The sequence below is a fragment of the Rhipicephalus microplus genome, chromosome 2 (assembly GCF_043290135.1).
Source record: "Rhipicephalus microplus isolate Deutch F79 chromosome 2, USDA_Rmic, whole genome shotgun sequence".
In the NCBI taxonomy this organism is placed as follows: domain Eukaryota; kingdom Metazoa; phylum Arthropoda; class Arachnida; order Ixodida; family Ixodidae; genus Rhipicephalus; species Rhipicephalus microplus.
The window spans coordinates 21,171,249-21,197,536 of record NC_134701.1 but is presented as its reverse complement, the minus strand read 5'-3'; the positions used below and the strand labels follow the sequence as shown (position 1 = coordinate 21,197,536).

Here is a 26,288-nt window from a genome sequence, read left to right as displayed (position 1 = left end):
GTCCCGAGAGGTCATTTTAAATGTCCTAAAGATTAGATTTTTTTTTATTCGAAAGGCTGCCCTTTGGCATAACAAGCATGCATAAATAAGACACTGGTTCTTACCACATAAATAAACAGGTTACACACGGGCATAATGTTTAACAAAGACCGGCGGAAAGGTCCTTTTATCTACCCTTGTAAGTACGGATGGCAACCGGGACGTGGTTCTTTACGCTGCGTCAATTGCCAGGACAGCCATGTCTTTAAGAAGCTCGATGTTGGCAGAGCTGCCGACATCGAGCAAACATTTATTTGATGTTCAGCGCAAGAAAATCAGTGAGTGGTATTCTGGAGGCGCTGCGTTAGAGTACCTCGAGCGTGCAGTGGAGGCGAACGAGCTCTTCGAGTCACGTCACACGTGAGACATGAGCGCTATCTGGCAGTTTTCTCGGAAAACAAAACGCGCGGCTCTGAGACGGGCGTGCACGCCCGTCTCAGAGCCGCGCGTTTTGTTTTCCGAGAAAACTGCCAGATAGCGCTCATGTCTCACGTGTGACGTGACTCGAAGAGATGCACGCCCGTCTCAGAGCCGTGTTGGCATAGCAAAGCGTTGGAAACACTCGCCTTTTCGTGCAAGTGTTGCGTGGTCAGCACAGCGTGATAAACGCTACGGTCCCTAGAATTACTTATATATGCCTTTTCTAGTAAAAGACGCACATACAGAATATGTACGTGTTGTTATAGTGCCTCAGATGTGCGCAATATTTGCTTTTAATTTGACAATCGCACAAGTATGAGCGCTGAATCTTGGGCAACATTGATGGGCGCTGCGGATGGGGTCGACCGTTTGGCGTATCGACTAGTGCCGTTCAGAATACCTGGTACCAGTAAGGGTGGGCGGGCGGGCAGGCAGGCGGGCGGGCGGGCGGGCGGGCGGGCGGGCAGTCAGGCAGGCAGGCAGGCAGGCAGGCAGGCAGGCAGGCAGGCAGGCAGGCAGGCAGGCAGGCAGGCCAAACTTTTTGCGTCGAAGGTCCCCAAGAAAGACTATCGTCCTAAAAAAAACTTCCTCAGCATGTGGCCACTTTTGCTGCCACTTCGCCCACTCAGTCACGAATAGAGGCACGATAGTAGCTGACTTAGCCGAAATTTTGGGGGCCAGCAAACCTGTTGCCTTCCGCAATTTCCCTGAACCTGCGCCAACAATCAAGTTGCTAACCTGAAATCGCTGCCTGAAATTTGTCGCGCTGAGAAGTTTAATAATGGTTTACCAACTGGTCCAATCCCACACTTCCTTACCTATCTCTCCGTGTGTGATATGAATGCACGGTAAAAAATACATAAAGGTCTAAATTTTTAGAGCCACCTACTACGAAGTGTCTGATAATATCATCATGGTTTTTTACGTAAAACACGATGTATTGGTAACTAGCTTTCGATGTCAATGCATAAGGAAGAACAGCTAGAACACTCAATCTGACAATACAGGGACTGCGTCATCTGGTGATAAAGGATTCGACAACACACCACACTTGACTGAAGCATGTGGGTCATCAGGGCCCATACTAGGTTCGTATGTGCGTACGCGACTTCATCAAACAGATCAATGAAATCTTACGTGGTGAAATGCGCAGCCTTCCGAGTGTCAGTATGCATCATGAGTAGTACTTGTAAAGGATGGATTTCTGCGTTTCTGCATCGACTGCCATTGTTTAAGCAAGTTTACGACACAAAGCGTGTGTACCCCCATGGCTCGTGAGAATAGCTAAATAACTCAACGTATTCCTCGTCGATGAATTTGAGGCGGGCCACTCACAGAGGGGGACCAAGCGAGGGGTCCTTATTATATCAGATGGCTTGTTCGTGTTTAATACAATACTGTTTGTGTTGTTTAATGCCTGCGCGTTCGAACACATTATAACAGCACTGTCGGGCCTAAAGTGCTGCCCGTTCTCATCCGCTTGTACGACGTTGTTTTTTCAACCAATCTCGACAACCACCTCAGAGGCTAGAGGTGGAGTTCAAATTACTGTCATCAGTGCCACCCTGAAACCTGGAAAGTGATGTGTACGACGAGATGTTCTCACTGTGACATGTCACCGGCCACTCTTAGTTTCACCCAGTCACTAGGGACACACATCGCGAATTTCCCGTAGCAGGCAGACATAGACTCATGTGCCACTTTTTAATCCATGCACCCATTTGTGTGCCGGTTTATTGGCCTGTGGAGAAGCAATGGAAACGCCCGCTACATGCAAGCTACACACAAAGTTAAAACGTCTCGCACACGAGTTGTCTTGTAACGCGTAATCACTCAATAACAGTTGTTTGCAATAGTATTGAAAGTTGGGCTAGTTGGCATGGTAGTGCCCCGCCGTGGTGGACTAATGGCTAAGGTACTCGGCTGCTGACCCGCAGGTCGCGGGATCAAATCCCGGCTGCGGCGGCTGCGTTTTCGATGGAGGCGAAAACGTTGTAGGCCCGTGTGCTCAGATTTGGGCGCAAGTTAAAGAACCCAAGGTGGTCAAAACTTCCGGAGTCCTCCACTACGGCGTCTCTCATAATCATATGGTGGTTTTGGGACGTTAAACCCCACATATCTATCTAGTTGGCAAGGTAGCATATTTGACAGAACATATTATTTCACGTGCGAGTCAGCCCTCGTCCGTGTACCTTTGTTTTACTCTGCCTTCTCCGCTTCGGCTGTGTACCGAACCAGGGGTGCTTATATTGTGAGTAGCGTCTCTTTAATAAACCTAGCTGCTTTGTGCCTTTTCTTGTATGCAGAGAGCCGAAATGCCCTGCACCTCGACAGTGGGGTCCTCATTGCGGTTCCGATTCCGAAGGAATTCGAAGCAGACGGACAAGCCATTGAAGAGGTCATCCAGCTCGCTGTAAGGGAGGCGGAGTAGGTGTCACTAACCATTGCTCATGTCGTTTGGCAAAGCAGGCGTATATACTTTGCGTATATGAAAAATGCTTTAAATAGCACCGCTTCATGCCAAGTGTTTTTTCCATCTCCACCTGAAACAAGGAATAGTGAAACTTTTGTTTTTTCACTATGGCATAGTCTGCTTCACAAGTATTTTATAATACGTTTTCCTATTGCGACAGAGGCTTACTCTCCTACCAAATTAGTTGGTTTTTATGTGTGTGTGTTATATATGCACCATGATGATCGTGTTGTGTGTGAAGTAGAGCAGTATTGCGTGGAATGTGTTGTCGCTGGTCAGCGATCAAAACTGGTCGTATCTATGAATAATAAAATTTATACACTCTTATGAATATTTCAAATGTTTCATCATTATTCAATGAATGCATTAGCAAAGCAACTCAAGCATTCTAGGTTGATGTTCTAGGAGACCGTTTTTCTTGACACCATTTTCATTATGCAATCTTGAGCATACAACAAAAGTAGCCGAATGAACACGCATGCATTCGATTTCCACAGAAGAAATAAGACTTTGTCACCTTGCGCGAGAGATGGGGCTAGATCATGTCTGGTTGGAGTGACCGTTAAGCGCCCTGAAAGAGGAGAAATTTCTGCAGCAGGGAGCTCGCAGTACCTCTGGACGGCGGATTGTGTGAACGAGCCCAAAGAACGATCGTGTGGGAGGATCCCTGGAAGCTGTAGAGTTCATCCCACCTTTAAGTGGACTTGGATGCCACATTTTACTCAAATTAGTCACTCGCTGGAGGTTCCTACACCAGCGCAGCCTCAGCCGGCAGCCGTGCGATGCACTGCTGCAGTCCGTTATTCCTCTCCCCCTCTTGCCCATGTAAGCACGCCACAGCTTCACCTTCCGAAGCAGTGCCAACATCGGCACCATACCGTCCTACCACGGGTAAGCTCTATACTCCAAAAAATAGAGACGTTTGGAGGTCCTGACGACTGCACGCTCTATCACCCTGGCGAAGCAGCCGGCCACAGCTCTCAATACTCTGAGCTGGGACTACAGGGTTTTGCCATCGACAAACCACGTCCACAGCTTTGTTAACGGCAATGAAACATCGCTGACTACCTAGCTGCAACGAAATGGTGTTCTTGACACATATTTCGTCGCCGTCACCACGACTCTACATGTCACTACATTGTTGACCACAAAAAACGAGGGCCGGCCAGCTAACCAATAACCCGAAAACTAAAATCAAAAACTAGTGGAAGGACGGTAGCTGTTGAAAACACAAATGTCTTCCGAATAACATTAGAAGTCTTCTTCTCCATACAAGAGCTGTTGTATGTCATTGAGGGTTTGGCGAACACCGCATGTGTGCACACGTTACGAAAAAAAAAACACCCGTTCAGCTCACAATAGTTCTTATGGAGTTTCCACGCCAGAACGAGATGTTCTCAAGCGGCTATTTGGCAGGATGCTGCGCGACGACGTTATACAGCTCTAGAGAAGTTCATGGAAATTATGAGTAGTCTGGGGTATCAAATATAAAACCTTGGGTCTTTTTTAGAATACGGTTGTTTAAACGAAGTCAAAAAGAAGGACGTTTATCCGTTCCATTGATTCTTGATTCCTTAGGCACGGAGCAAGAATGGCCTGAGATAGAGCTTTATTACGACGCATTTTCGTCAGTGGAGCTTCGTACCAGCTACTTGCAAATCAAATTCAATGACTGTCTTTACAGACAGGCTGCCTGAGCTCAAGGTAATGCCTTTGTCTTTCTTTTTTTTTTTTAGCGCCGGCTATATTGAAAGCTCTGATGCAGTGTTAGTAGGCTTGAAAAGGCAGATTCATTCATTTGGATTGCATTTTCATCATCACATCAAACTGCAACAAACACCCTTAACCACTTTGAGCCCCGACTCCGAGTCGGCCTCAACGAACCAGGTCATCAGGGCCCGCACTAAAAACAGGCGTCGATTCGCATACAAGCAGAGTGGCTTGTAGTAGCTGTAACGCTCCAACGACACACCATCAGTAAGATGGCTTTCTTGTTAAAAAAGTGTCGTAAAAAGCTGCAAACGTAAAGTTTATTTAATTAATAGATTATTCGTACGTTTTGATATTATTCTTTCCCCCCGCCTCTTCTGCAACGTGTTATAGCACTTGTAAAACTAAAGCTTCTTTCATGATACAGATATTTTTTTTTCATTAAAGACAGACTGACACGTGTACTTACGGCAGCCTTGCATATAAATGGGTGTGCAATAAATACGTCAGTAAAGCTTTGGTGGCGCTAACAGATAAGGATCTCACTTTATTAAATTCTGTTTAGCATTAAACTTTTCTGTTTGTGCGTCACATGACTTGCGCCTCACATTATCTATGTTTGTTCTCGGATACTTGTATGTATAGTTACTTTAAAAAGTAAGGGGTTGATAGTAAGCCCTCGTGTGTTTCTTTTTGTCCCTGTCTTCTGTGCGCCCTAAAGAAAGATAAAATATGGTTATACCACTTCACTAAATCTTGTATGTTAGACACTGCTTCTTCAGTCACCGCTGCTAAAATTATTTCTAGCTGCCTTGGCCTGTACTAGGCGCCACTGAACAAATGGTTGTCACTGAAAATCAGCTCTAGCAGGCCTAAAACAACCGGACACTGACAGCCTGAATTATCAATTGTTAGTCTATGCTAAGCCAAGATCAGCAACTATTATCTATAAGCGACTAACAGTTATTCAACGCTATCCGGTAGTAGCCAGCAATAGAAGCCACTAGCCAACATTGCCCGTTCCCTGGAACATTAGCCAATACTAGCGTGGAAGAAAACAATACTATGTAATGTTAGTCAACAGTTGTCAAATCTAGGCAACGCCACACAACTCAGTCCAACCCTTGGTCAACCCACGTTCGTTAGTGTGACTGAATTAGGTATTGCGGGAGAACTGCTCCAAGGGCTATCATCTTCCTATTTTTTTTTTTCATACACAACGAAAGAAACGAACACAGCTAAGGCAAGAAAAACGAAGGTCACACTACTTGTTTTTTTTTATCTGTAAAGGAACAAGTTTCGCGTAGGGCCTAAACGTAAAAGAAAAAAAAAGCATGTTGTAATTACACATCATGCCCTTCATATCACGTCATGTAATTCACTGCCACACGCCCGTCAACCATACTCTAGTATATACTATATCATTTTGGCGACCACGGCGGCATTGCGTCTATCACATCATGCCCTTGTTTAAATTAAAACTGACATATTCTCATAAAATATTACATTCTCTCCTGCCGTTCATGCATGCCACAATTTGGCCTGGCATTTGAGGTGCCTTGTACCTTATAGCAAGGCATGAATAATATGACCACAATATAGTTTCGTATATATCCAATAAAGTAAACTCTAGTGCTAGTGTCTATGGGAGCTGCAACGCATGGTGCTTCAGCGAGCATGTGAATAATGGGTAGTACATTGATTTGCCTCGTCTACGTACTTCCGGCTCCATGTGTGTTCGTGTGGCTAGGATCTGTTTTGTCACAAAACAGAAATCGGCGGATGTTCAGCGGTTGCGCTCCACCACCTTAATCTTTTAGGCTTACGATTTCAAATCGGGTCACAAAGTTCAAAAGGGTTAATTTTTTCCTTCGAAAGAAAACCGAAACACAGCAATAAACGAAGCCAGAATTGCAATTCGAGGCCCGCAAGCACAAATACTAGGCAAAAACATGTACTACTTATCATTCCCGTGGTCGCTCAACGATCGCAGTGCCAGATTCCGCTCTAGTTAAATTTAGGAAACTCTAGATGACAATCACAGCACTACCCTGCTATTTTTTATGTCCATTATAATGCTCATGACAAGCATGTGACACTGTACTGGTCATCACCTTTCATTGATGTTTTTCACGTATATATATCTGACTGTTTCACTTTTCTGTATACAATGTTGATGAAACAACCTTGGGAGCATGAAACAACCTTGGGAGCAGTATAGGTCACGAGACCTATACTGCATCTAAAACGAAAGGCTGAACGTCCAGGAAAAAGAGGGCAGCTCCACAGCGCCTAGGTGAAGTCCGGTCTGGTTTACACGAAGCGATTCAACGCGAGAAAAGCTTTTATTTCAATACCACACTGGCTAATTTTATTAAAGATGACCCACAGAAGTTTTTGGCCTACATTAGCGTTCGCAAAAAGAACGTAGAACAAATTTCTGTGAACGGTTCTCTGGTATTGGATGCAAAAGGGATTGCTGATCATTTTAACTCTTTTTTTCATAGTGTTTTCTGTCAGTCTTCTCAGCCTGTGGCTTTTGTACATGATTCCGCAGATACTCCACCAGGAAATTTAATTTCATACGAAGGAGTTTTAAACATGGTTCTTCGAATAAAAGTAAAATCCTCCGGTGGGCCAGAAGGAATACCGAACGAATTTTTTCGACGGTATGCCGAGCCCTTGTCTAAATACCCTGTTACAATTTTTGAAGCTTCAATCCGTACTGCAACGTTACCTAAAAAATTGAAAATGACTCTTGTCAAGCCAATGCCCAAAAAGGGAGACCCCCTTCTTGTCTTCAATTATCGGCCAATTTCGATTATATCGTCTTGTAGCAAAATGTTAGAACACATTGTCACAACAATCATATCAAAACACCTAGATGAGCATAACTTTTTATCTCCGTATCAGCATAGTTTTCGAAAGGGCTTGTCGACAACAACTCAGTTATGTACATTCATTCATTCTCTTGCATCTGTGATTGATAAGGGCGGCCAAGTAGACGTCACATTCCTAAATTTCTGCAAAGCTTTCGACTGCATCCCCCATTTATTTATTTATTTATTTATTTATTTATTTATTTATTTATTACAAGTACCCACATCGCCCATTGGGCATTGTTGTAGGGGGGTTACAGTAGAAAATAGAATACAAAACAGCAAAATTAAAAGCAAATAAGTCATGCATTACAGTATACAGGAGAAATCAACACTTGTAGTACAGCATTAGAACAAAAGTACAAAACACAGGATTATACAACAAAAGCAGTAATTATACATATAAAAATCAACAACCAAGAGAAGTACAAAGCCAACGTTAAATATATGGGTTATCTCAGCAGCTCAAAATGCTGTTTCAATGGCTGTTAGGAAATTAGAATCAGAGAATATTGGTATTTTTAGCGCATTCCAGTCACTAATAGAATTTGGAAAGAAAGAGTATTTAAGGACATTCAATCGACAGGTATATTCTCTAATTTTATATAAGTGATATTTCCGTTCGGACATATAACTAGGCGTCTTTAAATACCGCTCTTTATCTAGCCCAGTCTTACCGTGATATATATTATGGAGAAATTTAAGTCTTTGAACTTTCCGTCGTCCTCAAAGGGGTTCCCATCCCAAGGCCTGAAGAATTCTAGAAGACCTTATTCTGAAACCGTAGTTTCCTGTAACAAACCTAGCAGCCCTTTTTTGCACCCTCTCCAACTTTTCTTTCAGTACATTCGTGAAAGGGTCCCAAGAAACACAAGCATACTCTAAAATTCGGCGCACATTTGTAATATACAGGGTTTCCTTGAGTGTTTGCGGCGCGTCGCTGAAATTTCTTTGGAAAAACTGAATTAAGCGCGAAGCCTTGGCTGTGATTAGATCTACGTGACTGGTCCTTGGGATAGGCAAAAGTCGGATGTATGCACTAAGGGACAAAGAAGGCAAAATAACTACCAATATGGATAGGATAGTTAAGATAGCGGAGGAGTTTTACAGGGATCTGTACAGTAGCCGAGACAACCACGACCTTAATACTATAAGAACTAGCAGTAACCCAGATTACACCCCACCAGTAATGATAGAAGAAGTCAGAAAAGCTTTGGAGAGCATGCAAAGGGGCAAAGCTGCTGGTGAGGATCAGGTAACATCAGATCTGCTGAAAGATGGAGGAAAGATTGTGTTAGAAAAACTAGCCACCCTGTTTACGAGGTGTCTCCTGGCGGGAAGAGTACCAGAGTCTTGGAAGAACGCTAACATCATCTTAATACATAAGAAAGGAGATGACAAGGACTTGAAAAAATTACAGGCCGATCAGCTTGCTCTCTGTAGTATACAAGCTATTTACAAAGGTAATTGCTAACAGAGTAAAGAAAACATTAGAATTCAATCAACCAAAGGAACAAGCAGGATTTCGAACAGGCTACTCAACAATTGACCACATTCATACTATCAATCAGGTAATAGAGAAATGCTCAGAGTATAACCAACCACTATACATAGCCTTCATAGATTACGAGAAGGCGTTTGATTCAGTAGAAATATCAGCCGTCATGCAAACACTGCGGAATCAGGGCGTAGATGAAGTATATATAAACATTCTGGAAGAAATCTACAGGGGATCAACTGCTACCATAGTGCTTCATAGAGAAAGCAACAGAATACCAATCAAGAAGGGTGTAAGGCAGGGGGACACAATTTCCCCAATGCTGTTTACCGCGTGCTTACAGGAGGTTTTCAGAAGCCTAGAATGGGAACAGTTAGGGATAAGAGTCAATGGAGAATACCTTAGTAACCTGCGCTTCGCCGATGACATTGCATTGCTGAGTAACTCGGGGGACGAATTGCAACTCATGATTACGGAGTTAGACAAGGAGAGCAGAAAAGTGGGTCTTAAAATTAATCTGCAGAAAACGAAAGTAATGTACAACAACCTCGGCAAAGAGCAGCGCTTCGAGATAGGTAATAGTGCACTTGAAGTTGTAAAAGACTATGTCTACTTAGGGCAGGTAATAACCGCAGAGCCGAACCACGAGATTGAAGTAACTAGAAGAATAAGAATGGGGTGGAGCACATTCGGCAAGCACTCTCAAATTATGACAGGTAGATTGCCACTATCCCTCAAGAGGAAGGTATATAACAGCTGTATCTTGCCGGTACTTAGCTACGGAGCAGAAACCTGGAGACTTACAAAGAGGGTTCAGCTTAAATTGAGGACGACGCAGCGAGCAATGGAAAGAAAAATGGTAGGTGTAACCTTAAGAGACAAGAAGAGAGCAGAGTGGATTAGGGAACAAACGGGGGTTAAGGATATCATAGCTGAAATCAAGAAGAAGAAATGGACATGGGCAGGGCATGTAGCGCGTAGACAGGATAACCGCTGGTCATTAAGGGTAACTGACTGGATTCCCAGAGAAGGGAAGCGGGTTAGGGGGAGACAGAAGGTTAGGTGGGCAGATGAGATTAAGAAGTTTGCGGGTATAAATTGGAAGCAGCAAGCACAGGACCGGGTTAACTGGCGGAACATGGGAGAGGCCTTTGTCCTGCAGTGGACGTAGTCAGGCTGATGATGATGATGATGATGATGATGACTGGTCCAATCTTGTGTTGCCGTGAATGTTACGCCGAGATACTTAACTTGATCTACCTTTTGTACTGCGCAGGAATTTAGGTAATAAGACCTAGATACTACCTTTTTTTGCATCTTTTTTTTGCATTACCCCCATGATAAACTTATGGTTAAATTACAGCATATTGGACTTCCAAATTTTCTATTAGCCTAGATTTGTGACTACCTGTCTGATCGCTCCCAGTTTGTGTGCATTAATAATCAGAACTCAATTCTTCTGCCGGTTACTTCAGGTGTCCCACAGGGCAGTGTACTCGCTCCCCTACTATTTTTGATATACTGTAATGATGTAGTAAATTGTGTAAACCCACCCGTTAACGTTCGACGTTTTGCAGATGATTGTATTCTGTTTAACTCAATAACTAGTTCTAATGACCACTCAGCTCTCCAGTCCACTCTAAACAATATACTTATCCAAACTTATCCTGACTTATCCAAACTAAACTTGGATAAGTCAGTTCTGCTCCGTGTCACTAACAAGAAAAAGCCAGTACTAACTGACTACACGCTCTCTAACCAACCTCTTAAAGAAGTTAAGGAATACAAGTATCTTGGTGTCACTATAACGAATAATTTAAGTTGGAATTCCCACACTAAACAAGTTTCTTCCGCAGCTTTCCGCAAATTATGCATGCTAAGGCACAAACTTAAGGATGCTCCTACGAAAGTGGAATATTTAGCTTACCAATCCTTGATTCTCCCTAAATTAGAATATGCATGCGTTGCCTGGGATCGTTATACTAAAACTAACATTGATGCCATAGAAAAAATTCAACGGAGGGCAGTTCGTTTCATTTATTCACTTTACAAGCCTGGTAGTTCTGTAACTAGTGTAATGCTTTCAAATGGTATCACATCTTTGCAGTCGAGACGCAGATTCTTACGTCTCAAATTTTTGTACCAACTTTCTAACCACAAATTTGCTCTGAACCCTGACCCCTACCTCACACCACTAAGAACACGCCAGACTCGGCATTCACACGCACTTTCTTTAACACCATATTTTGCTCGTACTAACTTGTTCAAATTTTCCTTCTTTCCTCGTACCATTGAAGAGTGGAACGATTTGCCTGCAAGCAGTTTACACTCTCCCGATCTTATTTACGCTGAAATTTGAAGTTGTTTTTAACTATTCCAACTATTTCCTCTTTTCCCTCCCCACTCTTTCCTTTTGTTGCTTTTGTAAAAATAAGTCCCTTTCCACTTTTTACTCTCTTTATTGTTGATGTTGTTTTAAAATATGTATGACAACTGTATTATCTTGCCCCTCCTGCTTTGGCCTCTGGCCAGCAGTATTTGTAAATAATAAATAAATAATAAGACGTAACAGAATAGATAGATAGATAGATAGATAGATAGATAGATAGATAGATAGATAGATAGATAGATAGATAGATAGATAGATAGATAGATAGATAGATAGAGAGATAGATAGATAGATAGATAGATAGATAGATAGATAGATGTACGGACGCACGGACGGACGGACAGACGGACGGATGGATGGATGAATGGATGGACGGCTGGACGGACGGTCGTACGTACGTACGGACGGAAGGACAGATGCATGGACGGATGGATGGACCGATGGACGGATGGATGGATGGACGAATGGACAGACGGACGGACGGATGGACGGATGGATGGATGGATGGATGGATGGATGGATGGATGGATGGATGGATGGATGGATGGATGGATGGATGGATAGGTGGTAATTTGTTTTTTTCTTCTGCAGGGCAGCTGACCTGACAGGTAACGCCGTAACGCCTTTCATCCTGCAGAAACTAACAGAGCGCACCGCGGGGGCCACTCTTCGAGCTAGTATCCTTTTGACTTGGTTCCTACTGGCACCGTCTTTCATTCGGTTTGGGAGTGATCACTGATTACACTAGCACATATAATTTTTCGTGGATGCTGGCGGCCACGGTTGTGTTGGTTACGCTTCAATTTCGGCTGTCGCATTTTCGTGTAAGCTATGTTGCTGTATTCCACCAACATTCGACCAAACATACATTTCGTATCCTATGCCACATAAAACGATACTTCATCTAACATAAGTTAATGGAACACCAAAAAAGCGGTTGAGACGTCAGATTCGTTGTCTGTGCGTTATTTGCTTGAAAGGTTTTCAATGTCCCAGAAAGCATGACAAACGCTCCAAGGTTGTTGGTAAATAGTTTAATATAACATTATCTAGGTAAAATACTTTCGATTTCCCCTTCTAAGCGCTGAGTTGGACAGGGGCTGAATCTTTCAAGGAAAACAAAACAACGTTGTCTCACAAGACTGTGGCGCACATAGCTGCGTCCCTGCTGTCGCCGACACGTGCGAGAAAATAATGTCATGTTTGAAAAGTTGCTGATGCTCTCTAATTGAGTATTTCAACGTTTACGGTATTCCCGTGTACGGAGACATGATTGCGGAATATCAAATGATTCGTCTTCAGAAATGCACTTCGTATACGCGGATGCCGGATGAAGAAAGTACAGCACGCAACGCAATGAGCAATTCTTGTGTATTGTACTGTACATTTTTTGTCCCGTGTCTGCATTAAAAAAATGCACTTTTAAAGAGGAATCAGTGCTGACTAGCCGACATGTCCACAAGCTCTGGTTTCAAAACCACGAGTGGTGACCCGTCTCGCCGGAGCGCATCGGCTGCAAACTCACTTTGCTCGTTTTCTTCAGCGTGTTGCCGAAAGGGCCATCTTTAAGTGGCATTTTGCAAAGTGATTCACATCGTTATGCGAATCCGCAAATATCGAATTAGAGAATCATAGCTTGCAGGCGCACACCTCTTGGCGCTTGACCATGAGAAGTCGGACAGGGAGAGCCATCTTACGGTGCTAAGATGAACCCGGTAGATGTTATTGCGAAAAACTGAAAAACGTTCCCCATCTACACTACTGTATGTTCCCAGCAGCGGCGCAAGTTTCAATTGAGTTGTATTTTAAGCATTTTTTTTGCCATGGAGACTGGTAGAAAATAAACAAACTTGCCTATATATAGTTCTGATTGACCACAGCATAAAAAGCTATCGATGCTATCGTTTCTTACTGTAAAGAGCCATAAGGTCGGCTCTTTATAGTAAGAAACGACAGCATCGATACCTTTTTATGCTGTGGTCAATCAGAACTATAGGCAAATTTATTTATTTTCTACCAGTCTCCGTGGCAAAAAAAATTGCTTAAAATACAACTCAGTTCAAACTTGCGCCGCTGCCGGGAACATACAATAGTGTAGGTGGGGAACTTTTTTCAGTTTTTCGCAATAACAGCTACCGGTTTCATCTCAGCGCCGTAAGATGGCTTTCCCTATCCGACTTCTCACGGTCAAGCGCCAAGAGGTGTGCGCCTGCAAGCTATCATTCTCTAATTCGGTCTTTGGGGATTCGCATAACAATGTGAATCACTTTGCAAAATGCCACTTAAGTATGGCCCTTTCGGCAACACGCTGAAGGAAACGAGCGTAGTGAGTTTGCAGCCGATGCACTCCGGCGAGACGGGTCACCACTCGTGGATTTGAAACCAGAGCTTGTGGACGTCAGCAAGGGCGGCGGCGCGTAGTTTTGCCGGGTCATCCCAGTTGTTAGTTTCACTGATGCACTCGTAGGTAGCAAGCCAAGCTTGCACGTCAGTTTCACTGGTACCGCTGAAGTTCGGGGGGTCGTGAACGGCCCACCATTGCCGCCATAGGTGGTACCGGCCTGGTTCTTGGCAGCGTTGGTCATTGCGGTGGTTGAAGCTGGGGCAGAGTTTGTTTTCGAAGTTCCGGGGCGGGGTCAAGAATGGCAGCTGCCTCCACCAATTGTCGTCCGACAATTTATTTAGGAAGAAATGACGACCTTGCCGTCAGGGTAGCGCTGGTACATTACGTAAGAGATGGACCAGTCTAATGCGTAAAAGATGACAAAGCACCCTTGAGAAATACATGTCCTATGACGACATCAGCCAGCCTATCTGAGGCACCTATGCATGTTGATGCAATTAAGCTGGCTTGCGAGCTTGCATGAACAGGAATAGGTGCTTGAGTGGGTGCTCTGCTAAACTGCGAACCTATGACTGCGAACCTATGAGATTCCGTTCTGAAATGTGAGCTATAAAAATGTATATACCATGCTTAAAAATGAACACACTTTCTTTTGTACGCGTCTTTTATTATGCCTTGAAAAACAGATGTGGCTGGAATGCAAATATCATGTAGGAAAGCGTAAACAGATTACAGCACGCAAAGCTCACTGAGTGCTCGGTGCATTATTTCTGAAACTGCATATTAGGATCATAACCGTTGCATATGGGGAACTGCCATACATTGCGCCAAGCATTCCAGCTATTCTAATGTGTGTGAATGTTATAATTGGCACTCAATCGACACAAGCAACAAATCTGCGCTTCACTTAGCAATATTAGTGTGTAGGTTACATGAAACGTCCCCCATGTCACGTCGAGTTCTAAATTTATGCTGCAAGAAAAGTCAGTCAAGAAAACTATGCATTGTATGCAGCCTCTCCTATTTGCCATATTCTAATTTTTACAAGCACTTTCAACCTATTTTCGATCTTTAGTATGCATGCATGTTTGCTCCTTAGCTCGTAATTAACCAGATATCGCCTTGGTCAAGAACAACGCTGCTGTAGCAGGAGATATCGCCAGCGCTCTCGCAAAGATCGAACGAGAAAACAAGCGAGGCAGCCTTTTTCGTCCATCGATTCCACGACATCCGTACCCACCGGTAGCTACACCTTGAAAATGCATGTTGTGATAAAAGTTTTCCTGTGCCCATTTTCGAGTATTGTGTGTTCCATTTGTTTGTGTTAAAACATCGCCATTGCAGTATTATTACAGGTCAATCCGATTCCATTGCTTGAAAGCGTCCAACGTGTTATTACAGAGAGCTTATATTTAGTAAGCGCCTTCTCTAGACAAAAGTAAGGCACGTTTCACTCTGTCTGTAGTTCAATATTTTGTCATGTCACATTCTGCCTTGATATCTTTGTCAAATTTGTCTCATTAGGAGAACTCAAGAGCCAATTACATTGCATTTCAAAACAATTTATAGCCGCACTTTCATGGATATCAGAAAAAAAAAGTTGTGCAGGACCTCTTTGGAAAAATTGCCCAAGTGATGCGTAAACGTTGCATTTTATTGTACGCAGGGCTTATCTTCCCCTGAACATCATTTTTGAACGGAGGACAATGTAGCTGTATTTATCCCACCAGGGAGAGGGGAGCAATGCTCTTGAGGGAGCGAAAACTCAGCTAATATGACGCTTCCCACGGCAGCTTCCCAATGCACGTTACTATTAAAGCCGAAGGGGTGCTGCACTCCACAGTTAATAGATGGCTTGGCGCGAAACCACGGCTTAGCCAGGGGAGAGGTGTGGTCGGGGCCTTACATTTATCTTCCTCGAAATTTCTCAGTTTCGTTTGTGTGTATGACATGCGCACACGCAAGCGCAATAAAAGGTCATGAAACTTCCGGGGAATAATTCTGATGACGTCCCAGCACGAAATTGCAGGAGATAGGTGCGCTTGCAAGAAATGCTTTGAGCAAACTTCGCTGAGGACAAATGGCATGAACGTAATTCATTCGCATTTTGAAACATAAGGATGAAGGCTGGCTCCTTCAGTAGGCTTATCGCAATAGTATTATGCCAACACGTAATGAAACGTAGGCAAAAGGTGTCACGTTAATGATGTGAACAGTTAATTTTGCTGCAATCAATTGACACTGGGAAAACCCTTCAGCGTCTAATGTTAAAAGAAACTATAAAGGAACTAATTTTCTAGCGATACCTTCTCGCATCCAATGACGTGACCCATCTCCTGGTGTCGATCAAGTTGCTCCCTCCTCCTCTTTAATGGCGTCAAAACGCACTCTCCTGGCCGGATCTTCTCGATACTGACAGGGAGTACAAAAACTGGGGCACTTTTAAGTGTCTACTTTCGGAGTTGAACGCGAAGGTGATACCTTGTCTCTAGATCTTACCTCATCCACTTGGTGCCTACTTTTTTATTCTATTAATGTTACTGGAAAAGTTTAAATTGGGGATTACTACAGCATAATTAATAAAATTGAAAGTGGCTTGTGCTGAAGCTTTCGCATATGGCTGCATTCTCTGTGATGGGTAACATCCTTTACAAAGCGAGCATTTATGTGCGTGAGGTTTTATCAACTTGATGTGCACCCACAAAGTTGTCTTAAGAGAATAGGCGCCATACCATGTGTGCCTTTTGTAATAAGTGCCTCCTTTAAACCGCGAATTCATGGTTAACACTTGCTCTGACACCTGGTGGTAATGTGCGCTTGTACCACGCAGTACTGCTCCGATATTGCATGTTGTGTTGTAAAGGTTGTATAGAGAACTCACTCGTTTGCAAAGAATGAATGTTATTTTCCAGCATTTCCAAGCAAACGTTATTTCAGATTTATTACCTAGCAGACGCGTGGTTGCGTGGTAAAACATCTACTTGCCACGCAAACGGCCAGGGTTTGATTCTCACCCATACAGGAAAAAAATTATTATTTGTTTTAGTCGCGTCTTCGTCAATTTTCCGTAACGCACGAGATGATGATTTTTGGCTGACAACCAACGACGCTGACGCTTACGCCGGAATTTCAGCGAAACGAGCTCTTTATCACTGTCGCGTTCGAATGTCCTTGCAACTGGTACATGCGGCTCAGCATTTCAATTTAACTCGCGCCGCCATGTCATAGCACACGCATAAATGTAGCAGACGGCGCGTCGGTTTGCCAACGTCAACCAATCTGCTACCCGTCGTCATGTTGCTGTCACGTGCTTACTCAATTTTTTAGGTGCGAAGATTCTTATATCGGCACCTGCTCGTCTCTAGTAACTGTTGTAGTAGTGTGTAACAAGTATAACATTGTATAACAATTTGACCTCCAAGGTGGTGCCGGTGAGAGATTTCTTCTGTGCGTTGTTGAACAATAAAAGGTAGTGCTCAATGTACATGCCAACGGCTGCTAATATGGAATGAGGGACAGGAGCATTCGGCTTTTAGTTAACGCTCATGCTGCGATCCCCATTAGCAGCCCATGGCATGTACATTGAGCACTATCTGACAAGAAAGGGTTGTTACGTTATACTCACTGGGTGTAACCTCCTTAGTTTTAGAAAGATTTAGCGAGGGTTGAGCCGCAGCAACATGAATACAATGAACTAGTATGTACCATGAATGAACTCAAAGTGGTTAAAGGTGGGAAGTAGATACGAAGCGCAAGCCGTAAGAAAGTAAAAGCCGAATTCTCCTGTCTCTCATTTCCCATTAGCAGCCATTGGCATGTACATTGAGCACTATCTGACAAGAAAGGATTGCTACGTTACACTCGCTTGGTGTAACCTCCTTGGTTTTAGAAAGGTTTAGCGAGCGTTGGGCCGCTGTGTCATGAATACAGTGAACTAGTCTATACCACCAACTCGAGGTGCTTAAAGGTGGGAAATAGACACGAAGCGCAAGCCGTAAGAAAGTGTGCGTGTGCCTTCTCTCGTTCAGCCCTTGGAATGTCCGCTGGATGGCGGTGCTTCTATTTGAGGAATATATGATGAAAAGATGCGAGGTGGTGTTACTTGGAGGGTTGAATAGGTGGACGAACGGACACACATATGCATGGACGGACGCACGGATGGCTGCACGGACGGATGGACGCATGGACGGACGCAGGAGCGGATGCGTGGGCGAAAGCAGGGACGGACACACAGATTACCGTGCGGACGCGCGAACAGACGCACGCACGGACGGGCAGATGGATGGATGCACGAGCGGCCACACAGACGCACGCATGGATGGACGGAAGCAAGAACGAATGGACGGACGGATGCTTCGCCTACTATCCATCATTCACTCCGTGGATATGCTGGAATGTTTTGTCACTCCGAGGTTTTCTCTCTCTCCGGGGAAATCTGCTGGTATCTACAGAGATCTAGGTAGCGAGTGCTGAGTACACCCCCAGATGATGTCATCTAGATTGGGTTATGGACAGCACAACATCCGTAACTGGGAGGGACATATCGCATCGTGTACATTGTAGCTGAAGTAAGGGTTAGGAAACGTAAGAGCCTGTAAGTGGTGCCATGGCGTCGTAGTTGCGAGTAATTAACCCCCGAGTAACTGGGTTAATTGGCGCGCAGAAAGTGGTGGTCATATGTTATGTCACAGAATGTCAAAAGACAATCCCTGGCTCCGAAGGGTGCCGTGTGTTCTAAGGCATCACCGGTGGCCGGTGCCCGGCCCGCCATTCTTCGAGCATAAGCATCATTTCCACCCAGCTCCGTCTGCGCGGGCATCCATGAAGCGTGATGTCTTGCCTGAGGGAGGGTTTATTAGGATTTTAAAGGGTAGTTTGTAAGATGCAACCTACACTGACGTTACGCATGGCAGTTTTCGAGTCGCCAACAATCACAATGATATCGCGGATACACCGATCAAATGTGATGGCAGCCTCATTTTTTCGCTGTGCGGAAAGGACAGTGACAGATGTAGTTGTAATCGAAAAGGAATGGCTATTTTGGCTAGTTGGTTAAAGTGCATGTTGGAAAGGGTTGGACCGCAAACACGAAATGCTTAACGGAAGGCATGGCGAGGAACGGAAAGCGAAGAGCGATGACACAATTGCTGCTTCAGCGTGTCTTCGGCAACGCTGTCCCACGCTGTCCTGTAAAATACCCGCTAAGCACTCGTGGGCACGGGATTGCAGATGCGGCTATGCGCGCTGCGCCGCACATACGTCATAATCATGGCGGAAGAAAAAATTGGTAGACACCACGTACAGTGGAAATCGATGATGTGCGAAGCACGAAAGAGGCAGGTTGATATGTCTCTTTAAAAGCACCACAACGTCACAAGGCGCATCGATGTAGTGCACAGCGAACACAAGTGAAAATGTAAGGCAGACTCGGGTAACTGTCGCGTAACGACGGCACCACAAACGCTTTACATGCCTACCCCAAAGTGGTACGTAGGCATGCAAATTATGGTGTACATGACTTCTATATCATGATTATTATGTTTGCGCCTGGCATTTGTGTTCGTCGTCTATTCACTTCACGTAGTATCAAGTTTGGTATATGTGACGTTAACGAAACGGTCGCGAGCACGCATGAGCATTGCATGTGGTTGCATGTGATATGCGTATCTTTTATGTTTTACAAGACGTGCACATTATTATCACGTTTAGATGTGTCACTTAACATTGTCGTTCATTCGCGTCAAGTAATACCAAAGTTGGTACATGTGAAGCTAGCGAAATGACTGCGAGCGCATCAAGAGCGTGGTATATAGTCATGTTCTCGCATGACACAAATGTCATGATTATCGTGTTTGCACCAGTCAAATACCTTCGTCCTTCATTCACGTCACATAATACAAACTTGGTATATGTGAAGCAAGCGAAACGGCTACGAGTGCGCTATGAGCGTAGCATGTTCTACATGACACGGATATCGTGATTATCCTGTTCGGACGTGTCATTCGCCCGTTTGCAACACGTAATACCAACCTTAGTATACATAAGAAGCTAGCGAACCGGCCGCGAACGCTGCGTGGCACGTAGTCATGTTCTTGCATGACACGCACGTCATGAATATCATGTTCGAACGTCCTCCAATCGCGTCCCGTAATATCAAATTTGGTATATGTGCATGAAGCTAGTGAAACGACCGCGAGTACACCATGAGCTTGGTGTGTAGTCATGACTTAACGTTAGGGCCTGCCGCTTATATTGACTATGCAGTCATGTTATACATACCAGTTTTGCAATATGTAATATGAACGACACCAGTGCAAGAGCAGCGAGACAATGACATGTAAATCATGACATTCATGAGATGTAATAATTTTTATGTTATCACGAGTAACTTATACTCGTCATGCAGTCATGTTATGCCATAAAAATTTTTGTATAGTTCCCATCATCGAAACGCCCAGGAAAGCTAAAAGTCGTAGGTGGCCAGATAGATAGATCGACAGATAGATAGATAGATAGATAGATAGATAGATAGATAGATAGATAGATAGATAGATAGATAGATAGATAGATAGATAGATAGATAGATAGATAGATGTGCCTTCCTGTTCAATCGCGTTTAGATTACAAACACCGTTGTCACATGTCCTCTTTTTTTTTCTTTTTCTAACACATCGGTGCGTGCCGCTGTCGTGCCGCTGTCTTTACACGTGTTTACCATGCCTATAATGCAAACCATGTCCTGGAGCATGGGACATCTTATCAAAAGGCGATGCAGACCGAAAACAGATAACGATGGTCTTGATGAAGGAGCTAGGCCTCATAATGTCAACATGCAGGACTTCTGGGGAAGCATTTTTTTGGATACGGTTGCGAATCTCTCGGCTTGCAGCTATCACGTGACGAGCCTTCCTAAGTCACTTTCGCCTCATAGTGGGGTGTTATACGGAAAAGCATTACGAGATTAGGACATGACTGCTAGCTGTCGGGGTTCACAACACGACTGGTGCATTAGCTACACACGCGGGCACGGGCTGTATATTGCGAGTGCAGGTATAATATTTGACACCTAAAAAGATCACTGACAATCATTCAGAACTGGTCGTGACTTTGCGACTTGGCTGCAATACAATAACTGAAAATGTGCGCTTGCTTCTTTGTGTGTGTGTGTGTGTGTGTGTGTGTGTGTGTGTGTGTGTGTGTGTGTGTGTGTGTGTGTGTGTGTGTGTGTGTGTGTGTGTGTGTGTGTGTGTGTGTGTCATGGAAGTTCCACTGCACTCTCCTATCTCCAACATGGCTCGCACATTGGAACAAATTGTCATCAGTAAGTAACGGTGCCACTTGCATCGGATTAAATGTGCAGCCTGTTTGCAAAGTATTTTTTAGAGAAATGTCTTCCATAATTGGTTATTCACGAATCCTACGCACTACCATAAAATTGACAAGGCAAAACACTCGTAATAAAAGTTAGAAACATTGGTTTTAATCTGTCATAGAAGCAGGGCAGCGTGATGATTGAGTAGAAGCTTCCAACTTTATTTTGCTTCGAAAATATTACCCTAATTGGGGACTGTCGAGATGACATACAGTGGCTGGCGGATATATACAAAAGAGGAGGTGGATATCTAAGATTAAGATACAGTGTGACAAAATGTGAATTTGCGTTATTTAATGATCAGGTGGTATCGATACTGGACCAAGAAATACGAAGGCTAAGCGAATAAAAGTTCTTCAGAGTATGGGTAAATGAGGGTGACTTATACGCCGAGCTACAAGAAAAATCCTCGCCAGCAAAGGGAAACAGCAATGTTTCGAAAAGCAAGCACATAGTATTATGTGAACACACTAAGTTCGAGGGGCTTCGAAGTTTGTAAAAATGTTTGTAGTGGTTACGGGCCTTACATTTGAGAACTCAATGGTGTGCATCAGGTTATTGTTACTATTCGGAATGCATTTGAATCAAAGGACTGGGGCACGCTTTGCGCTGCGCAGTAGAGGGCAACTCACCCCTCATCACACGCAACGAATTTTAAAGATCGTGGGAGGCGCGGCTCACCCGGCAGGACTTGGGAATTCAGCGGGCAATCTTGGATCAGGCCAAGTGAGCCACTCAGGCCAATGGGGCCCTCGAATAAGGTCTCCACCAACGGAAACCTTAGTTCACGATTTAAAATAAAAAAAGTTTATTGCCTTTCCTGGGCCCTCACTTGAATATAACAAATGAGGTTGTAAAGGGTGATATGGGGTGGACAAGTATTGAGGTGTGGGCAGCCTAGAGCAAAATGAAGTTCGAAGAGATGCTCAGATGAAGATAAATAAAATTGGCAGGTCCCACGTACAATGGGAATCGAGGTAACGCAAAGCACGAATGAGAAATGTTGACATGTGTCACGCGTATATGCTGATGCCTGGTTCACTCGTCGGGCGTTGCAAAATGAACCATAGAGGCTGATGGTACCGAACGGAACTCCCACTTCATTCCATAAAAATCACAGAACAAAACAACAAAAACACGCACACATTGAAAAACAAAGAAAAGTAAATGTCTTAGTGACGCGTGTTTCAAGGTCTGATACCGTTTGCGTTGTCTAGTTCTCGCGCTTACAGTTGGGGCGTGGCCTCCGGTCCGCTGGGAGTCCCTCTCAAGCGTTATGACACGCCATATCGATGCTCAACGGTGGCGACGATGTTCAAGAACCACTACAGCGGTAGCTCCAGTGGTTTCTCGCTGAGGCAGGTGCTCGGGCGGGATACACGCGCACCAGGGTCGGCAGTGGTTCCGGACTGCTCGCCGAGGTCAGTGCTCGGGCGGGAAACTACAGCCCAGGGTCAGCGATTGCTCATTGCGCTGCTCCCCGAGTCAGGTGCTCGGGCGAGAAGCATTGCCGCCCAGGGACAGCGGTACTTCCTTGCGCTGCTCGCCGAGTCAGGTGCTCGGGCGGGAACCTGGGGTGAGACCCAGTCCGAACTTCCGCAGCCCTTGGCCCCTCGAATGCCACGTCCCGGCTCTCACGTTCCTCACTCGCCCCGCGCCCTCTTCTCTCGTCTTCTTCTCTCTCCTTTCAGCGTTTATTGTTGCTGTTGTTGTTTCCCTGTGCAAATGGCTCGCACCCAAAGAAAGGGATTGGCCGATTATAAGGTGAATTTGCCTTATAAGGTGAATTTCAGCGTTTAAATTACCTATTCAAGACAACTTCTTTCTCTTCTTCTTTTCCTCATCTTGTCAATCTTGACAATGGTCCCCAATTTTTTTAGTTTTCGCTCCACAAAAACTGTCGTCTACACTAGCACCATACACTTCACGGTACCGCACAACACTTCCCGGCACGACACAGCACTTCACTTCATGGCACATCTCGGCACTTCCATTCACCGCACAACACTTCACCTCACGGCACATCACGTCACTGCACGGCACACTTAGATTCACTGTTGCACCACTAAACTTGCCTACACTGACGCGCACATCCATCTTCGTGAGCCACAGTCACACTTCACTGTCATCCCACATCAGCAATGAAACAACGATACTAGGTATGTGTCCACACGGAGTTTCCTACCTCATCATTCTACTCATAAAATCTGCGCCAACATTGTCTCTCCCTTTTATGTACTGGGCCGAGAAACTGTACTCCTGTAATATAAGACTTTAGCGTTATTATGCTTCATCCGGTTGAGGTACTCCAGCGGCTGGTGATGTTTGCACCGCAAACTTGGTTCCATACAAATAAATGTGAAATCGTTTACCAGCCCATATTAAAGCATAACATTCCTTCTCCACCGTAGCATAGTTTCTTTCCCAGTCATTCAGCTTCCGACTTGCGTACAAGACTGGATTAAAGATTCCATCATATTCCTGCAAAATTTCCGCTCCTACACCCCTTTCTAATGCATCCGTTCGCAAAACAAATGTTCTACTGAGATCTGGTGCCATAATGACCGGGGGTTCAGCCATACACCTCTTCAGTTGCTCAGATGCCTGCTCATGACATTCCAACCAAGGCAAAACGTTAGGCGTGTTCTTTTTGTTGAGATCGGTAAGGGGCTCACTATATCCGCGTAATGAGGGATAAATTCTCTATAGTAGCCTGCAAGCAATACTTTTTTGCAGACTAGTTGGTTCATACTTGAAAAATTGACTCCCTTGTTTTTTTCTTCAAGTTTGTGCAGCGATTCAATTTTTTAAGCCTGTAAGGCCCAAGAAGTATCTCATCTGCTTCTTGTTCAATGGCCTTGGCGCAGACTGTATCTTCTAAATTGTGTCAGGATGAGCTGCGATGTGTCCCATTCCCAGGGTGTGTCCAAGGAAGGTAATCGCTTGAAACCCAGCTTGGCATTTGGTCGGTTTAACTGTGATCGACGCCCCTTGGAGCCTACGAAGCACTTCCTGTAATGTCTCCACATGTTCCTGCCAATAATTTGTCGCCACTAGGATAATGTCGATATAATGCTCCACGTTTCGGAGTCCATGCAGCATCATTTGCATGAGTTTAATGAGAGTCTGCGCTGCAGTTTCCAGTCCGAAGGGCATGATTCTGAACTGAAATAACCCTCGTGCACATGAGAAGGCCGTTTTCTCCTTTGATGCTACATCCAAGGGTATCTGACAGTATCCTTTAGTATCTTGAGATACAGCTTTGAAAAAAACTTTCTTCCCGCGACCTTCGCAAATACTGCGTCAACTCGTGGTATGGGCTCTGAGGCATCAACAAGTACCTAATTTAGATGAAGAAAATCCACACAGACTCTGTTAGACGCCTCAGACTTCTTCACCACCACAAGATGTGAGTTGTATGCAGATGTGGAACGCTCAGTAATCTCCAAGTCCAACATCTGCTTGTTTTCCATATCTATGTCTTTCTGTACAGCTAGTGGCAGAGGATACTGTTTCACATGAACTGGCCTTTCCGTGGTTGATCGCATACTGCACTTGAGCAACGTCATCTTGCCTGGGACGTCTCGGAAGAATTCGTCGAACTCTTGTAACACATTTTCCGCTTCTTTCCTCTGCACCTCATTGAGATCAGGGTTTATAACCACCTTCTCTCGACCTATTGTTTTGGTTATGCTGTATGTGGGTACTTCTTCTTCGTATGGATCTCCCAACTCCGTCTCCGTAACAACCATGCCTGCGACGTCCTCTGCTTTGTTGGGTTGCCTGTCCTCGTATATTTTAAGCATGTTGACATGCAGTACCTTTCGCATTTCTACAATTTCAAGCTCATAGTCGACATCAGTCACTTTCTTCTTCACATCAAAAGGTCCTTTCCAACTCATTGTGAGCTTGTTGTCACTTGGTAGGAGTACCAATGCCTTGTCCCCAACCTGCAAAACCCTTTTTCGGCTGCTTCTATCATAATACTCCTCTTGTTATGCCTGGGCCTTGGCGAGGCTCTCCCGTGCGATGCGGCAAGCTTCTTCAAGCTTGTCCCGAAGTTCTAATAAATACACATACGAGGACTTTTGCTCTTCTTTCAATTCAGTGTTCGACCAGACTTCCCTCAGAACCATTAGTGGTCCTCTAATTGCTCTTCCATAAATCAACTCGAACAGCGAACAGCCGGTGCTAGCCTGCGGCACTTCCCTATATGCAAACAAGAGTGCCGGTAGGTATCGATCCTACTCTTTGGGTTCCTCCTGGCACACCTTGCGCAACATATTCTTGAGCGTGCCATTGAACCTTTCAACCAAGCCGTTACACATGGGGTGATATGGTGTCGTCAAGAGGTGTCGCATAGACAGCAATCTACAAATCTCCCTCACCAATTCCGAGGTGAAATAGGTTCCTCTATCCGTTAGTATCTCTCTTGGAACCCCATATCTCGTAAACATTTCCACCAAGGCCTCCGCTATTGTTACCGTATCCGTGGTTTTCATTGGAACCGCATCCGGGTACCGAGTAGCCACTACCACCATTGTGAGTATGTACTTATTTCCTCTGTGGGATACTGGTTTTATAGGTCCTACAATATCCACTGCGACTCTTTGAAAAGGTTGCTCAATTATATGCATAGTCTTCAAAGGTACCTTCGAGACCAAAGCTTTTGGTGTGGTTCTCTGACATGTGTCACAACATCGCACAAACCTTTTATTGTCACTTTGCATGCTCGGCAAAAAAAAAACTCTTCAGCGACACAGATAGTTGTCTTTCTTACTCCCTGATGGCCTGCCATAATAGTGTCATGTGCCAAGTCTAGAACAGCCCTTCGTAAACTCACCAACACTGCTAACTGTCTCTTCTCCCCTCCCTCATGGGTCTTGACTATTCTGTACAGCAGCCCCGGAAGCTTCTCAAACTTATGCACGACCCGACGCCTCTTACAATAGATCTATTTGCCCTGAATCTCAAAACACCGTCGCAGCGTACTGTCCGCTTCCAGCATTCTCCCCATTTTTGCTGCACTTATGTCCATGGCTGCCACTGATTTATTTTCCTTGATGCCCTCCTTTTACATTTCACTCTTGTTCCTCGTAGCTCTCTCCACGGCATAGGCTGAATCTTTTCCGGTATGCTGATCATCACAACTCTCGTCACGTTT

General features: G+C 44.6%; 1 protein-coding gene across 6 annotated transcripts in view; it reads left to right on the top strand.

Moving 5' to 3' along the window:
* LOC119169183 (pseudouridine-5'-phosphate glycosidase) overlaps positions 1–26,288 on the top strand; it is a 2,087,124-nt gene that overhangs the window by 327,477 nt on the left and 1,733,359 nt on the right. For 5 of the 6 annotated variants that reach the window (XM_037420298.2, XM_075886270.1, XM_075886274.1 and 2 more), the window contains 3 exons: positions 2,766–2,886; positions 12,000–12,085; positions 14,867–14,994. In XM_037420298.2, coding sequence (XP_037276195.2) covers positions 2,766–2,886; positions 12,000–12,085; positions 14,867–14,994 — 335 coding nt within the window. The remainder of the gene's footprint in view (positions 1–2,765; positions 2,887–11,999; positions 12,086–14,866; positions 14,995–26,288) is intronic. The other variant, XM_075886272.1, reaches the window with a different exon arrangement.